Raw genomic sequence first — 17,985 nt, 5'->3', positions numbered from 1 at the left:
TTGAAAGGGATCCTCTAGGCAAAGAGAGAGCCTAAAAGTAACATAGACCAAAAAGGAACACAGACAATGTACAGTAACACTCACCTTACAGGCAATACAATGGCACTAAATTCATATCTTTCAATAGTTACCCTGAATGTAAATGGGCTAAATGGCCCAATCAAAAGACACAGGCTATCAGATTGGATTAAAAAACAAGACCCATAGATATGCTATCTGCAAGAGACTCATTTTAGACCCAAAGACACCCCCAGATTGAAAGTGAGGGGGTGGAAATCCATTTACCATGCTAATGGACACCAAAAGAAACCTGGGGTGGCAATCCTTATATCAGACAAATTAGATTTTAAACCAAAGACTATAATAAGAGATGAGGAAGGACACTATATCATACTTAAAGGGTCTATCCAACAAGAAGATCTAACAATTGTACATATCTATGCCCCTAACATGGGAGCAGCCAATTATATAAGCCAATTAATAACAAAAGCGAAGAAACACATTGACAACAATACAATAATAGTGGGGGACTTTAACACCCCCCTCACTGAAATGGACAGATCATCTAAGCAAAAGATCAATAAGGAAATAAAGACTTTAAATGACACACTGGGCCAAATGGACTTGACAGATATATTCAGAACATTCCATCCCAAAGCAACAGAATACACATTCTTCTCTAGTGCCCATGCAACATTCTCCAGAATAGATCACATCCTAGGTCACAAATCAGGTCTCAACCGGTACCAAAAGATTGAGTTCATTCCCTGCATATTTTCAGACGACAATGCTTTGAAACTAGAACTCAATCACAAGAGGAATGTCGGAAAGAACTCAAATACATGGAGGCTAAAGAGCATCCTACTAAAGAATGAATGGGTCAACCAGGAAATTTTTTAAAAAATTTAAAAATTCATGGAAACAAATGAAAATGAAAACACAACTGTTCAAAATCTTTGGGATACAACAAAGGCTGTCCTGAAAGGAAAGTATATAGCAATACAAGCCCTTCTCAAGAAACAAGAAAGGTCTCAAATACACAACCTAACCCTACGCCTAAAGGAGCTGGAGAGAGAACAGCAAATAAAGCCTAAACCCAGCAGAAGAGAAATAATAAAGATCAGAGCAGAGATCAATGAACTAGAAACCAGAAACACAGTAGATCAGATCAACAAAACTAGAACCTTGTTCTTTGAAAGAATTAACAACTGATTGTTAAACCCCTGGCCAGACTTATCAAAAAGAAAAGAGAAATGACCCACATAAATAAAATCATGAATGAAAAAGGAGAGATCACAACCAACACCAAAGAAATACAAACAATTATAAGAACATATTATGAGCAACTATATGCCAGCAAAATAGATAATCTGGAAGAAATGGATGCATTCCTAGAGATGTACTGACTGCCAAAACTGAACCAGGAAGAAATCGAAAACCCGAACAGACCTATAACCACGAAGGATATTGAAGCATTCATCAAAAATCTCCCAACAAACAAAAGCCCAGGGCCAAATGGCTTCCCAGGGGAATTCTACCAAACATTTAAAGAAGAATTAATACCTATTCTTCTGAAACTGTTCCAAAAAATAGAAATGGAAGGAAAACTTCCAAACTCATTTTATGAGGCCACCATTACCTTGATCCTAAAACCAGACAAAGACCCTATCAGAAAGGAGAATTACAGACCAATATCCTTGATGAACATGGATGCAAAAATTCTTACCAAAATACTAGCCAATAGGATCCAACAGTACATTAAAAGGATTATTCATCACCACCAATTGGGATTTATCCCTGGGCTGCAAGTTGTTTCAACATCCTCAAATCAATCAATGTGATACAATACATTAATAAAAGAAAGAACAAGAACCATACAATCCTCTCAATAGATGCAGAAAAAGCATTTGACAAAGTACAGCATCCTTTCTTGATCAAAACTCTTCAGAGTATAGGGATAGAGGGTACCTACCTCAATATCATAAAAGCCATCTATGAAAAACCCACAGCGAATATCATTCTCAATGGGGAAAAACTGAGAGCTTTCCCCCTAAGGTCAGGAACACGGCAGGGATGTCCACTCTCACCACTGCTATTCAACATAGTATTAGAATTCCTAGCCACAGCAATCAGACAACAAAAAGAAATCAAAGGCATCCAAATCGGCAAAGAAGAAGTCAAACTCTCACTCTTTGCAGATGATATGATACTTTATGTGGAAAACCCAAAAGACTCCACCCCAGAACTGCTAGAACTCATACAGGAATTCAGTAAAGTGGCAGGATATAAAATCAATGCACAGAAATCAGTGGCATTCCTATACACCAACAAGACAGAAGAGAGAGAAATTAAGGAGTCGATCCCATTTACAATTGCACCCAAAACCATAAGATACCTAGGAATAAATCTAACCAAAGAGGCAAAGAATCTGTACTCAGAAAACTATAAAATACTCATGATAGAAATTGAGGAAGACACAAAGAATTGGAAAAATGTTCCATGCTCATGGATTGGAGGAACAAATATTGTGAAGATGTCAATGCTACGTAGAGCAATCTACCCATTCAGTGCAATCCCTATCAAAATCCCATCAAGTTTTTTCAAAGAAATGGAGCAAGTAATCCTAAAATTTGTATGGAACCAGAAAAGACCCTGAATAGCCAGAGGAATGTTGAAAAAGAACAGCAAAGCTGGTGGCATCACAGTTCCGGACTTCAAGCTCTATTACAAAGCTGTCATCATCAAGACAGTATGGTACTGGCACAAAAACAGACACATAGATCAGTGGAACAGAATAGAGAGCCCAGAAATGGACCCTCAACTCTATGGTCAACTAATCTTCAACAAAGCAGGAAAAAATGTCCAGTGGAAAAAACACAATCTCTTCAACAAATGGTGTTGGGAAAATTGGACAGCCACATGCAGAAGAAGGAAACTGGACCATTTCCTTACACCACACACAAAAATAGACTCAAAATGGTTGAAAGACCTAAATATGAGACAGAAGTCCATCAAAATCCTAAAGGAGAACACAGGCACAACCTCTTCGACCTCAGCCACAGCAACTTCTTTCTAGAAACGTCGCCAAAGGCAAGGGAAGCAAGGGCAAAAATGACCTATTGGGATTTCATCAAGATAAAAAGCTTTTGCACAGCAAAAGAAACAGTCAACAAAACCAAAAGACAACCAACATAATGGGAGAAAATATTTGCAAATGACATATCAGATAAAGGGCTAGTATCCAAAATCTATAAAGAACTTCTTAAACTCAACACCCAAAGAACAAATGATCCAATCAAAAAATGGGCAGAAGACATGAACAGACATTTTTCCAAAGAAGACATCCAAATGGCCAATGGACACATGAAAATGTGCTCAACATCGCTCAGCATCAGGGAAATCCAAATCAAAACCTCCATGAGATACCACCTCACACCCGTCAGAATGGCTAAAATTAACAAGTCAGAAAATGACAGATGTTGGTGGGGATGTGGAGAAAGGGGGACCCTCCGACCTGTTGGTGGGAATGCAAGCTGGTGCAGCCACTCTGGTAAACAGTATGGAGGTTCCTCAAAAAGTTGAAAATAGAACTACCCTACGATCCAGGAATTGCACTACTGGGTATTAACCCCAAAGATACAAATGTAGGGATCTGAAGGGGTACATGGACCCTGATGTTTATAGCAGCAACTTCCATTATAGCCAAACTATGGAAAGAGCCAAGATGTCCATCGACAGATATATGTATAAAGAAAATGTGATATATGGACACACACACACACACACACACACACACACACACACACAGTGGAATATTATGCAGCCATCAAAAGGAATGATATCTTGCCATTTGCAACGATGTGGATGGAATTGGAGGGTATTATGCTGAGCGAAATAAGTCAATCAGAGAAAGACATGTATCATATGACCTCACTGATATGAGGAATTCTTAATCTCAGGAAACAAACTGAGGGTTGCTGGAGTGGTGGGTTTGGGAGGGATGGGGTGGCTGGGTGATAGACACTGGGGAGAGTATGTACTATTGTGAGCGCTGTGAATTGTTTAAGACTGTTGAATCACCTCTGAACTACTCTGTACCTCTGAAACAAGTAAAACAAAAACAAACATATAATAACATTATATGTTTAAAAAAAAAAAAGAAGATAGCAGGAAGGGAAGAATGAAGGGGGGGAAATCAGATGGGGAGACAAACCATGAGAGACTGTGGACTCTGAGAAACAAACTGAGGGTTCTAGAGGGGAGGGGGGTGGGGGGATGCATTAGCCTGGTAATGGGTATTAAGGAGGGCATGTACTGCATGGAGCACTGGGTGTTATACACAAACAATGAATCATGGAACACTACATCAAAAACTAATGGTGTATTAACATAACATAGTTGTTATTTGATTAACATAACGTAATAAAAAAAAACATTGACAGTGGAGAAAATTTAGAGGTGACCCTTTTTTATTTGAATTTCCTAACTGTAATGAGGCAGTCTCTTTTACTGATCCCCACATGCATCATGTGTCTCCTACTCTGAACCAACTGTTTGCCCTTTTTGCTTTTTTTTTTTTTTTAACCCACTGGATTATCCTCTCTCCAGTTCTGTCCAGAGTTTAAAAATCTGTTAAGGATACACAAAATCCACCAACTTGACACCTCCTTACAGTATTTCAATCAATTCTGAAATCTCTTATTTCTGAAATCTTACAGCATAAATTTCCCATATTTTTTAATTGTTTAGATGATGAGAGTCTTTCCCTTGCAACAAACTGTAAAAACCTTAAAAGCAAGCATTACTTCATGCATGTTTTTATGTCTGACTTGAAAGATGATAGATACTGTTGTTCCAAAAATTTTGACCTAGATTACTGAGAGAGAGCCCTGAAGACAGCACAACGGCTCAGACATTCTAACCTTTTTCACTGCTGCACTTTGCCCCTTCCCCAATGGGTCCCTGTAAAAACTGGTTTCTGGCTAAGCAGGGATGTACTTAATATTTTCAGGAATCACTGACATTCCAGGACGTGGCAGTGAACTTCACCAGAGAAGAGTGGGACCAGCTGTACCCTGCTCAGAAGAACCTTTACCGAGATGTGATGCTGGAGAACTACAGGAATCTGGTAGCACTGGGTAAGGATGTTGTCCCTGTAAAAGTAGAAACTATTCTAAATGGGTTTATTTCCTTAAGTGGTGAAAATTTCTAAATCTTTTGTGAATGTAGTTCAGGCCAGGACAGAAGGCTAATCAGTGCTGGAGACAGAGGACCTTTGTTTCCTGCTGTTTCTCCTCAGGTAAAAGGTCTTGACTTTATTGAGTTTGAGATGGCTAGCCTTATTTTGCTGCCTCTGAAGTTTCCCCTTTCCAAATCCAGAGGCCCTAAAGACCAAAAAGGTTGGAAATGAGTTCTGAGCGAAATTTTTGTTCCTCATACAAACTTCTATGACATACATTTTTTCCATGAATAGGGCATCAACTTTATAAGCCAGAGGTGATCTCTCATTTGGAGCAAGAGGAGCAGTGGGTGATGGAAAGAGAGAGCCCACTGGATACTCACACAGGTGAGGAGCAAGCATTTGGGTATTTGCTGCTCAGTGAAGAGAAGCAATTGCTTCTGAAATATTCAATTGACTGTGCTCCAAGTCTCTACCTCTGGGATTTAAAGAATACTGAGGCCTTTTTAAAAATTCAGTTTATATTTGACTTTGTTCCAAAGTGGAAATGGCCCTCTTATTTTTTTCTAATTAAACAGATAATATATACTTATTATTAAAAAACTCACACAACACAAAAGTTAGTGTGAAGGTATTAATTTTAACGTTCATAAATACCTTGATGTTGCAAATCTCCACATAGCACTTTCTGTTTTTTATTAATACATCCTCTCAGTATTCTTTAAATCTTTCTTTTCCATATCAAAGATCTTCTGCCATTTTTTACCTACTTTTCATTTTTTCCTTTTATTATCAAACTCTTTAAACTTGTCTAAAACGCATAGCCTCAATTTTAATTCTCTTGATTACCTTTGTGATATGACCCCTATCCGATCTGTACTATTAAAATTGTCCTCTTGGAGATTACCACTAACTTCCTTCATTCAAATCCAGTGGCTAAAACAAACAAACAAAGGAAACAGTTATTGTCTCCTCTAATCTTGTTGCATTGGATTGTGTTGACTTTACTTTCTTGAAATTTTCTTCCACTCTGGCTTGTGATGTACACAATTCTTGCCTCTTGTAGTCTGTGTCCAGTATCTCTATCTGCCCCCTCACTGCTTTCTCTCCCTTTTTATTCTTCTAAAGGCATGCATTCCTACAGGCTTGTTGCTCTGCTCTGTAGTACATTGCTTTTAAGTAACCCTTCTATGGTATTTTCCCATTTCTATATTTTTAGCCTCAATATTTCACCCATATTCTCTTCCCAGATTTTTAGATTATATTTTTGTTTATGAATGTCACGCTATCATTTTAATTAAGTATTTCAAAACCTGGATCTGTTTACGTTACACTCTCTTTAAAGCACCCATTAAATATGAGAGTTCTTAACCAAAAAACAAAACAAAAAAAACCCCCAAACCTTAGCTCCCTATTGTTGGCATACCACCTACAATGTTCTGCCTGGTTATATTAGTAAGTAGTTGACTTTTAAATGTATGCCAGATACTGAGTTAGGTATTTTATACTCTAGTTTATTAAGCCAGGCTAAGCTACCCCATCTCTATTTAGTTTCCACCCTGATTCTTTGCTCTGGCACCTGTTTTTCCCATTTGGACTTGGTTTTCTGTCATTCAAACTTCAGCTTCTTTTTCAAGGTGGCTTTGACTTGGCTGTCCTTCTTGCTTCTAGTGCTCCAGGTCATCTTGAGTAGGAAACCTGTTCCTCTTTCAGCCTCAATGAACCTAAATTTTGGTCTGACCAGTGCTGGCATCCCATGGATAGAAGCTAATAAAACATTTTTTCAGGAACCCCTAACACTTTCCCCAACAACAGTAGGTGATGTTATTTCTATGAATCTCCACACTTTGAAACCTGGGAAGTAGAAAACTAAAGGAAGAAAATGAAAAACTCCCTTCCCACGTGAATTGCCAGCATAGGCACTTACAGCAAAGAACTTCCCTTAGGTATGTATTTTTTTCCCCACAGGCGTATCCATTCGTAGGCTCCAAGCTGTCTCCCATTATGTCTCTATCCACAGACCCCCAGCTAGAGAAAATAATCGCTAACTTGAGAAAATTTCCAGAACTTATTTTGTGGATGCCTAAGGCTCTTGGTTCACAGGTCAGCTTGAACAAATGACTTGCTCATTCCTTGTCGGGAATAAGCAGCCTGGCCATCTCCTCCAAGGAGACAGCTTGCATTTTTGCATTATCCTATAAGACACAGGAACACAGTGACTGGTTCCTCTTATGAGGATGTGGTAAAACATTTCAGTTGATGGACTCATCTAATTCTGGCTTGCCCTCTGGGGTACTGCTTGCCTTACTGGCATCTCCTGATGCCTATTTACCTAGAAACATCTTCCTCACTAAGGTAAGATCTAGAAAATGTCCAGTGGATTTAGCAACAAAGAGGTTAGTAATTATATTAATTAATAAGAGAAATAACAGGGGAGTGATTAGTAGTTACCAGTTAGTACATTGTTGAGTGAACAGGAGGTAAAAAGGTAGACCTGGTAAGTACGCAGTATTCTTACAAGGTGCTAGAATGAGAAAGGGAGACAATATAGGATATATGGGAGAATAGAAGGTAGGGTCAAAAGAGGGTTGTTCTAAGCAGGAATGGTTTTAGCTTGTTTATAATACTGAAGAGGAGGGGTTAAAAGAGGGAGTAAGCAGAAAATAGATACAAAATACGGAGCAAGGTTCTAGAAGAGATGGAAGTGGGATTAGGAAAGAGATTAGGGTGATTTTGTATGTAAGTAAGTTTGTTCGTGACAGATTTGGGGGAGTTCACGCATGGTTATTTTCTATTTTCTTGGTAAGGTTGAAGGCAAGGTCTCCTGTTGAATGTAAAGGAATGGTGGGAGTAAGTACAGAATTTGAGGAGCACTTGCTCTAGTTTACTAAGGTTAATGGTAGCTGACCAAAGAGATTACCAAGCAGGATCCAAATGAGATTTTGCCCTGTGGATTTGTGGTTTCCAGTGTCTATGCCTATGCCATTTCTCCTGTTCTACTCGGCACCAGAAAGGCTTTGTAGAGCTCAGGCTGAGGCCCTGTTAGATGGGTGGAACTAAAGGAGGAAAACTGAGAGTTTGCGAAGTCAAGTGATTTGACATAGATTCCAAGAAATGACAAGAAGTAAGGCCTGAAGAGGACTGGAAACTAGAAAACAGTAGAAGAGTCAAAGCAGTGGAGTTCTAGATGAGATCAGAAAGCAAGTAGAATGTGAATAAGGGCATAGTCTACTCAACTGGGCAAAGGAGTGTGACACTGAGTTTGAGATTCTTTATATGGATCTAAGTTCAGAGTATAACTGTATTAATCAGGTAAATAATTGTTGAAGTGGAGTGAAGATAAAAGCACAAACAACTACCAGTTAGAAAACAAGATGGAAGAGAAGAGCCCATTTAATAGTAACTAAAAAAATAAAACACCTAGAAAAAAAATTTTTTTTGCTTTTGATAGAAAATCCTTTATTGCTCAATCAAGACATTTATGGTGCTGGTTGGTTTCTAGTCATCCCTACGCACAAAATAAATATAAGTAACAGGAACAATATATCAAATAATATATCAAAACCCACCTGAACTGTCACATGTGACAACTGACTTATATAATGGATATTCATTTTAGGGGAAACAACAAGACTGTAAACTACCTAAATGTTGACCAATAAAGGTTAAATAAATTATGGTATGCACATACATTAGATTACTGTATAACCATTATAAAGAATGTGGATGGGACTCCTGGGTAGCTCAGTTGGTTGAGCATCTACCTTCGACTTGCATCATGATGGGATTGAGCCCCGCATCAGCTCCCTGCTCAGCAGGGAGCTTGCTTCTCCCCCACCCACTCCTCCCACTTGTTCTCTCTCTCTCTCTTTCTCTCCAAGCAAAATAAATCCAGGCATTTTCCAGGAAAATGGGCATTCTGTACATGAAGCAAAGTCTATCGTTTCTGGGTCACCAGGTCTCAGGGAAGGAAGGCAGCCCCAGTGCTACAAAGGCCCACCTAGAAACAAGCCAGGCAGAACACTTCCCTGCCTTCCCCCAATCTCCACACAGCCAAAATTAATCACCTTATGACTCACACACACTCCAATGCTTGCTTGAAATAAAGCCCTGCCATCAGGATACAGGGTTCAAATGGAAGAGAAATTCAAAACAGTTAGGGAGCAAAATTAAATGCACTAGAAATAAACTTTTAACAAGAAATGTGCAACACCTGCATGAGGAATTTTAAAACACTCTGACAGGGGCACCTGGGTGGCTCGGTTGAGTGACTGCCTTCGGGTCGGGTCATGATCCTGGAGTCCCAGGATCGAGTCCCACATTGGGATCCCTGCTCAGTGGGGAGTCTGCTTCTCCCTCTGACCTTACCCCCTCTCATGAACTCTCTCTCACTCTCTCTCTCTCTCAAATAAATAAATAAAATCTTTTAAAAAAAGTTTAAAATTTTTTTAATTTAAAAAAAATTAAAAAAAAACACTCTGACAGACAAAAAAATAAACTTGAATAAATGGACATACCAAGATGTCAGTGTCCCTAATAAACATGTAATGTAATCCCATAAAAAGTGCCTTCAAGATTTTAGAGGAATCTAGATAAGCTCATTCTAAAGTTCATATTGATTATATGTTGGCTAATTGAACATATAAAAAATAATAGAAGAATAGAATAGAATAGAATAGAATAGAATAGAATAGAATAGAATAGAAAAGAAAAGAGCCAAAACAAAAATAATCTGGAAAACTCTGAAAGGAAAAACAATAAAAGGGATTATTTAAACTACATAATACACAGTAAAATTTTATTAGAACAAGGCAGACCAACTGAACAGAAAAGGAAATCCAGAAATAGACCCAGATGTATGCAGGAGTTTAGTATATGATAAAGGCATTATTTCAAATCAGGAGGGAAAAGGTGGACATATTTTTTTAAAATTTTTATTGTTATGTTAATCACCATACATTGCATCATTAATTTTGGATGTAGTGTTCCATGATTCATTGTTTGTGCATAACACCCAGTGCTCCATGCAGAACAAAAGGTGGACATCTTAATAAAATGGTTTTGAGACAACTGGCATTTAAGAAGTAGACTTTTTTTTTTATTTGAGTATAATTGACACACAATGTTACATTAGTTTCAGGTGCACAACATAGTGATTCATCTTTATGCTATGCTCACCACAAGTGTAGTTATAAAAGGTAGACCTTTTAGTGAATAGTGAGTAGCCATCTGGAAAGAGATAAAATTGGGTCCATAACTTACCCTTAAACCAAGATACTCCAAAGGAATCAGAGACATTAAATGTAAAACATGAAACCATAAGAGACCTGGAAGAAAACACAGGAAAAATCTTTTATAACATTGAAATAGGGAAATCACTTCCAACTATGATTTAAAATCTAGAAGCCATAAAAGAAAAGATTTATATATTCAAGGGGCCAAATCCCCAAGCTCTGCGTGGTGTAGAATAATAAGCAGGGTAAAAGGCAAGTGGCAGTAAAGGGAAATATTTGCAACATATCAAAAGGGCTAAGCTCCCATTAATAAAAGGCTCCTCTAAAGCAGAGGCCAACAGCCCAATAGAAGTATACATATATCTGAACAGTTCTTAGATAAAGGAATACAAATATGTTTAACATAAGGAAAAATGTTCAGCCTCACTCATCAGAGAAACACAAATTGAAAGTGCAGGTGACCTTTCCTCACCCATCAGTTTAGCAAAAGTCCACAAAAATTTGTCTGCACACACTGTTGATAAGTCTGTAGGGAAGAAAGTACTCTCATACATTGCTAGTATAAGATGAACCACTGGTCAACATAAGGATGTCTTAGATTATCAAGGGGGGGTTCCCTCTCCAGATAACCCTGTTTGGCATTGTAGACTCTTTGGATGAACAAAACATTGTCTACAGTCACATGTTTTTGTAAACAATTTTATGGGAACCCAGCCACACTCACTCTTGTCACTCATATTGTGTGTGGCTGCTTTCACACTATGACAGCAGAGTTCAGTAAACAATAAAGCCCATACGACCCACAAAACCTTAAATATATACTATATGACCCTTCACAGAAAAAGCTTACTGACCTCTGCCAAAAGTTTTTAATTATTTATAAGCACTACTCTCATTAAGAAATTCATTTTTATTGCAACCCATAAGATATGTATAATCTATAAAATTGAGACAAAATCTTACCATTTATTCTTACTGCTATGTCTGATGAACTCTGATAGTTTCTAATCTTTTTTAGCCTATTTTGTTTCAGTTTTAATTCATTGTTCTACCCACTAAATTAATTTTATAACCCACTATAAATCATGGCACTTTTCTTTTTTAATTAACAAAAGAGAACTAGAAATACTATAGTGCTTTACACATAGAAAGGATAAACGGGGCACCTGGGTGGCTCAGTTGGTTAAGGGTCTGCCTTCGGCTTAGGTCATGATCCTGGCATCCTGGGATTGAGCCTGTATCAGGCTCCCTGCTCGTGGGGAGCCTGCTTCTCCCTCTCCTCCCTGCTCGTGCTCTCTCTCTCTCATAAATACATACATACATACAATCTTTAAAAAAAGGATAAACTTTTTTAAATGTTTTCCTCCCTCCTTTTCTCCCTAATTATTTCCTTTTCTCCCTCCTTCTCTCCCTTCCTCTTTCCTTTCTTGTTTCCTTTCTTCCTACTTCTAAATAATTTCTTTCAAAAGGCATTGGATGAGGCTAAGTTGTCTACTAGGTGAGGTATGCAGTAGTGCAGAAGGCCCTTCAAGATGTTGTGGTTGCCCAGTGGCATCACAATATGCTCATACTAAGAATTTATCTAGAAGATATCCCTCCCTAGATACAAAGGATGTCAGAGGTCTAGGTACCCTAGAAATCTAATTTTATTAAAGGCTCATAACCCCAAGAGTTGATCCAGGGAATATGGAGTCAGTGGGGAAAAATAGTAACCACACTGAGACTAGTCTATGCAAATCCCCTATTTTTCTTGATGTAGAGCCCTTAGGCTCCTGCAAGAATAATGAAAGCCTGATGAACTGCAATAAGCTAAAGGGTCTTAGTCTGTAGCTGTGACCAAGATATTGCACTTCATTTAGAACTTGGGCACAAAATAGAATTCATGTCATTCTCACAGTGTAGGCACAGGAAGCTCTTCTGCTTCCATGTCTGAAAACACTTTCTTCCCAAGCAGCACTTTTTCTATAATCTCAGACAACAGAGGGGTAGGCAATATAAGATGTGATAGGGAATTGATTGAGCAGAAGTATAAAATAGGACTTGGGAGCTTCAGTGAATGGTTGGGTTTCTAGCCAGGTAAGGCCAAACCATGAAGAAAGTAGACAGTGGATGAGTGAATAGCACCTCTACATGATCTCATATACATAGCTTGATAAAAGTGTTCATCCTCATCAATGCCCACCCTCCTTTTAAGGTAAGTTGCAGTCATGTCTGCTAACATGGAGGCTTAGGTTAGGTAAGGAGCTAAAGCAAATGGATCAGAATTTGTTCTTCACAAATGTTCTTCACAAATAGCCCAAGATAATCACTGTCTCAGCTTGGCATCTAGACTCTATACCCTGGCATCCCACTGGGATGTAAATAGGTAGCCCTGTGACTGAAGATCTGATTTGCCTTGAGGGTATCCAGAGTGGGGGAACAGTGCCTGTATAGTCCATGCATTGTCACTCCTCCTGGTATCAGTAGATAACAAGTCTGCCAACCAGCAACACTTTTCCCTTTTCACTCAGAGGCAAGACATGGAAAGAAGGCAGTCAACAAAGTGGCCATGAGTATGTTGATCAAGCTGCCATGTTTCCAGGAATAAACAAAAGTTTTAGAAGCTAGGTCATAGGGAATGAAGGCCCTGAATTCTACTCCTAGGCAGAAGGAGTTGTGTCTTCAAACTCCAGCCAATTATGCTAAACATTTTAGGGCCAAAGTCCCTAGGCAGACAAAAGCATTTTGGCTGAAAATAAAGTGATCCAGTTGATAATTTGGTTGAAATGGTCAATTGGTTTAAAACAAGTCTTTTAAATCACTATTTTTTCCACATACAATTTTAGACCAGAGTAAGTTCTGTTTGAGTATCTTTTTGTGTATCTTTAAGCATATTGATCTGTTTTTCACAATTTTCTTTTTTTTCTTTCTACAATTTCTATTTCATGTTCGGCCAACTATTCTTGCTATGCGGTTTGCGATAACACTAAGTCCAATGCAACCTCAATGTGAATTGATTAAAAATACTTTGATATATCCATAAAATTGGATATTTTACAACCTTTAAAAATTATGGAAATGTATTTGTTGACATGGAAATGTGTTCAAGTTATGCAGTAATGAAAAAAAGAAATATACAGGGGCACCTGGGTGGCTCAGTCAGTTAAGTTCCAGACTCTTGATTCTGGCTCAGGTCATGATTTCAGGGTTGTGAGACCAAGCCCCACATGAGGCTCCACACTGAGTGTTTTAAGATTCTCTCTGCTCCTCCCCTACTCTCTCTCTTAAAAAACAAAAAACAAAACAAAACAGTATGATAGTGTAATTCCATTTTATTTTTCCAGGACGATTCTTGGCATAATTATTAATGGTGCTCCCTTTTACTGTCAAGTGTCCTAATTAGGATGATAATCATATGTGCCAGCTTCAAGGGAAACACTCTTTCAGCTTTTATATGCATTCCTTATGGTTGAAAGACCAAGACTAGTGCATAACTTACATTTGAGAAAGCTAAAGCAGTCCAAGGCCCAAGAACAGCTGACTGATGAAATGGCTTTTATTTTTTTTTTAAGATTTTATTCATTTATTTGACAGAGAGAGGGAATACAAGCAGAGGGAGTGGGGGAGGGAGAAGCAGGCTTCCCGCTGAGCAGGGATCCTGATGCGGAGCTCAATCCCAGGACCCTGGGATCATGACCTGAGCCAAAGGCAGACGCTTAATGACTGAGCCACCCAGGCGCCCCTGAAATGGCTTTTATAGGTGAGCCAAGAGAAACTGGTGAGTTAGGATCTGTCTGCACTACCCAAGTTTGTCAAGACAAGGTGTCGTGAGTGTTTATGAGTCATCCAACATCTTCAGTCTTGTCCAATAGGATTCATTGCTGTAGGGATGGTCCCAAAGGACTATCCAAAATAGAGATTTGTCTATCCAGATCATGGAATTGAGGAGAAAGAGAGGTCCAGCTAAAACCTCCCAAGAGACATAAGAGTTCTCAAAGTGGGTCCTATTTAATCTTCTGCCAAGGTGAGAATGGGAAGCTACCCAGTCATACAAAACTTGGCCTCTTAATCCCTCCCTCCACACAGCTTCTACCATCAAACTCTTGTTAGAAGGGAACTAAACAGGGGTACCTGGGTGATTCGGTTGGTTAAGTGTCTGACTATTGATTTTGGCTCAGGTCATGATATCAGGGTCATGAGATTGAGCCCAACATCAGCTCTGTGCTGGGTGTGGAGTCTGCTTAAGATTCTCTCTCTCCCTCTGCTTCTCTCCCTGCCCCCCCAAAAAGGGAACTAAACAACATTTAGTGAGTGAAGAAAGAGGTGGCCAGGGAAATAGTTAAAGTGAGAAAAGAAGTGAGAGAGTAGCCAGGGGAAAAAACTAGCAGGAAGAGAGTAGGGTGGGGAAAGAGGCAGGTGGTGGGGAGAAAGGAAGAATATGATGCCCAGGGGAAGGAAAAGGGATTGATTTTGGAGTTCTGATTATTAAACAAGTGACTAAACATTTTAATTACTGAATAGAGACTGTTTGTAACTTAATGTAACAGTAGGAGTATCTGTTATCTAAGAATTAGGGGGAACCATGGAACCTGCCCAAATCTCCCAGAAGCAGAATAAGAATGCCCCCCATTAAATTAAGTTTAAAGAAGTGGTAGGAGACTGAAATGAAATTTTGTTTTTATCACAATTCATGCTTGTTCAAAATATGATTTACATTTATATTTATATGAACACGGAAAAAAATTGACAAGACAAGCTCCAAACTATTAACAATAACGACCTCTGAAGGGTGAAATTCTTCCTTTATGCATTTCCATATTATTTGAATGTGTTATTATAAGCAAGTATTCATTTTATCATTTTAAACAAAAGATTAAAAATAAGGAGAAATACTTTTTAAATAAACAAGTAGCTGGCACTAGAATAGAATAATCCACAGATGAGATTTATAAGGTGGTGTACTTGGACCTGTCTTCTTCAAATATAGTCTTTCCTCTAATATCTCCCACCTCTATGCACAGACCTTTCTCTGATATTTCTTATTCTCCTTTCCATTTCCTTTCAGCCGTGGGTACTCCTGGATGATCTCTTATGATTACCATACAGATTTTAAAATTTCCCACTGCTCACTGCTTTCTGTCATCCTTTTATAGTCTCCCTTGTTACATGGCCATATTTTAAAACTTATGCCAAATATGCCTTGTCCACATTACTATCAGTTTCACTTTGTAATTCATTGCACAACAATTTCCTTTTTCAAAACAGAGAAGATGGCAAAATATTTGTATGTTCTGAATTTCTTTTAGATGGGGAGAGTAGACCTGAAATCAAAAAATCAACTCCAAACCAGAATATTTCTGATGAAAATCAAAATCATGACATGATAATGGAGAGACTAACAGGAGATAGTTTCTGGTACTCCATCTTGGGAGGACTCTGGGATTTTGATTACCAGTTAGAGTTTAACCAAGAAAACCAGCAGAGACATTTAGCACAAATATCTTTCACCCACAAAAAGATCACACAGGAGAGAAGCCATGACTGTAATAGATTTGGAGAAAACTATAACATGAACTCAAACCTTATTATGCATCAGAGAATTCCTTCAATTAAAATACCCCTTAATTCTGACACACAAGGAAATAGCATCAAACATAATTCAAACTTGATTTACTATCAGGGAAACTATGTAAGAAGTAATCCTTATGAATATAATGAGTGTGGAAAAATCTTCAATCAACATATTCTTCTTACTAATCATATTCATACTGAAGAGAAACCCAGTGAATGTGAAAAAGTTTTCAGCCACAATTCATCTCTTACTCAACCTCAGATAGTCCTTACAGGAGAGAAGCCCTATAAGTGTGATGAATGCGGGAAAAGATTCAGCCAGAGGATACATCTAATTCAACATCAGAGAATTCACACAGGAGAAAAACCTTTTATATGCAATGAATGTGGGAAAGCCTTCCGTCAACATTCATCCTTTACTCAACATCTGAGAATTCATACTGGAGAGAAGCCCTATAAATGTAATCAGTGTGGTAAGGCCTTTAGCCGTATCACATCCCTTACTGAACATCATAGACTTCATACTGGAGAGAAACCTTATGAATGTAGTTTTTGTGGGAAAGCCTTCAGCCAGAGGACACATCTTAATCAGCATGAGAGAACTCATACAGGAGAGAAACCCTATAAATGTAATGAATGTGAGAAAGCCTTTAGCCAGAGTGCACACCTTAACCAACATAGGAAAATCCATACTCGGGAGAAATTATGTGAATATAATAAATGTGAGAAAACCTTAAGTCCCAATCCTTCACTTACCCAGCAGCATGTAACTCATGGGGGTGGGAATCATATGAATATATAAATCTGGGAAAATTTTTGGTCAGATCTCTTCATCCCATTCAATATCAAATTATTCATAGAGGAGAGAAAGCTTATAAATAAACTTTTAATGCATAGAAACTAAATAAATCTAGGTCTTAAATTGTAGCATATTCCCAGGAGGTTATAAATAGTGAAAATAATTTATTTTATAAATAAGATTATATTGAGTCATGTTCCAAATCTGATATAAAACTTTTTTCAATGATCAGACATCTTGTAGGCAATAATCTGTAACTTTTATGATATAAACTTTTTAAATTATGTAAGCATTGATTAAGGCAATGATGTAGTGTAACTAGTCACATAAACTTGAAATAAACATAAAAGCAATATTTCTCAAACTTCATCATTTGTGTGTTTCCTTTACAGTTTTTATCATATTCAGTGTTTATTTAATATTTTTCTTTAAAGGGACTCAGAATTTTTAACCTTGTCCTAGGAAATAGTATTTGTGGAAATTATGAGTTTTATATGTCAATTATATTTGTCCTAAAATAGATATTTATTAAAATATATATAACTTCCAAATTAAAAATATCCGTTTGATGTACCACCTAAATCTTCTGTACCTTTATTTGAGAAACAATGTGACAGCTATATGACAGTGTTTATTTGTTTGTTTGTTTTTTAGCAACTTTTGCATTTTCATCAAACAAGTCCTAGGATCACTTTAAGAAGAGTCTTGGAAGAGACTAAGGGTCATAGTGATTAACTTTAAAAAGTGATTCAGAGAAGTCTACTTTTCTATTCTGTTGTTCTAGTTTTAAATTTCCTTGTAGCAAACAGATTGTTTTCACTAAATTGGGTATTCCTGCTATATTTGTGGGTTTGAAGAGAGAGGAGTTTCTTGTTGTTGTTTTGCGTTGCTTTGTTTTTCTATAATGACCAGGGGCTGAGAGTCCCTACACATCCCTGAACAACTGTGAGAGACAAGAAGTAGGAGACTGTATTGAGCTGTGGTTCCATGATGAGGATAAGAACCAGTGAAGAGTCTAACTGGCTTATATAAACAACTAAGGAAGTATTACTAATTGGCTTAATAATTCATTTTATTTATTGAAATATATTTATGTAACACCTGTTTCCAAAAAGAAATTAAGGTGGTTAAATTTTATTTTTGTGACTACTGCCCTGTTTAACAGATAATCACATTTTGATGTTACAAAGCATTATAAATGCAAACTGTCAAAAGCCACAAAC

The 17,985-nt window shown here is 37.8% G+C and overlaps 1 protein-coding gene across 5 annotated transcripts in view; it reads left to right on the top strand.

Moving 5' to 3' along the window:
* Positions 1-17,985, top strand: part of LOC112817506 (small ribosomal subunit protein uS17m) — a 98,479-nt gene that overhangs the window by 43,436 nt on the left and 37,058 nt on the right. For 4 of the 5 annotated variants that reach the window (XM_073884313.1, XM_025864639.2, XM_073884311.1 and 1 more), the window contains 3 exons: positions 5,012-5,138; positions 5,474-5,566; positions 15,699-17,368. In XM_073884313.1, the coding sequence (XP_073740414.1) occupies positions 5,105-5,138; positions 5,474-5,566; positions 15,699-16,765 (1,194 nt within the window). In that variant the 5' untranslated portion in view covers positions 5,012-5,104 and the 3' untranslated portion in view covers positions 16,766-17,368. Of the gene's footprint in view, positions 1-5,011; positions 5,139-5,473; positions 5,567-15,698; positions 17,369-17,985 lie in introns of those variants that run through there. The other variant, XM_073884314.1, reaches the window with a different exon arrangement.

Source organism: Callorhinus ursinus, unplaced genomic scaffold, assembly GCF_003265705.2.
Source record: "Callorhinus ursinus isolate GAN/ISIS: 27379988/994484 unplaced genomic scaffold, GSC_fseal_2.0 scaffold55, whole genome shotgun sequence".
In the NCBI taxonomy this organism is placed as follows: Eukaryota; Metazoa; Chordata; class Mammalia; order Carnivora; family Otariidae; genus Callorhinus; species Callorhinus ursinus.
This window is presented reverse-complemented; position numbering and strand designations above follow the sequence as displayed.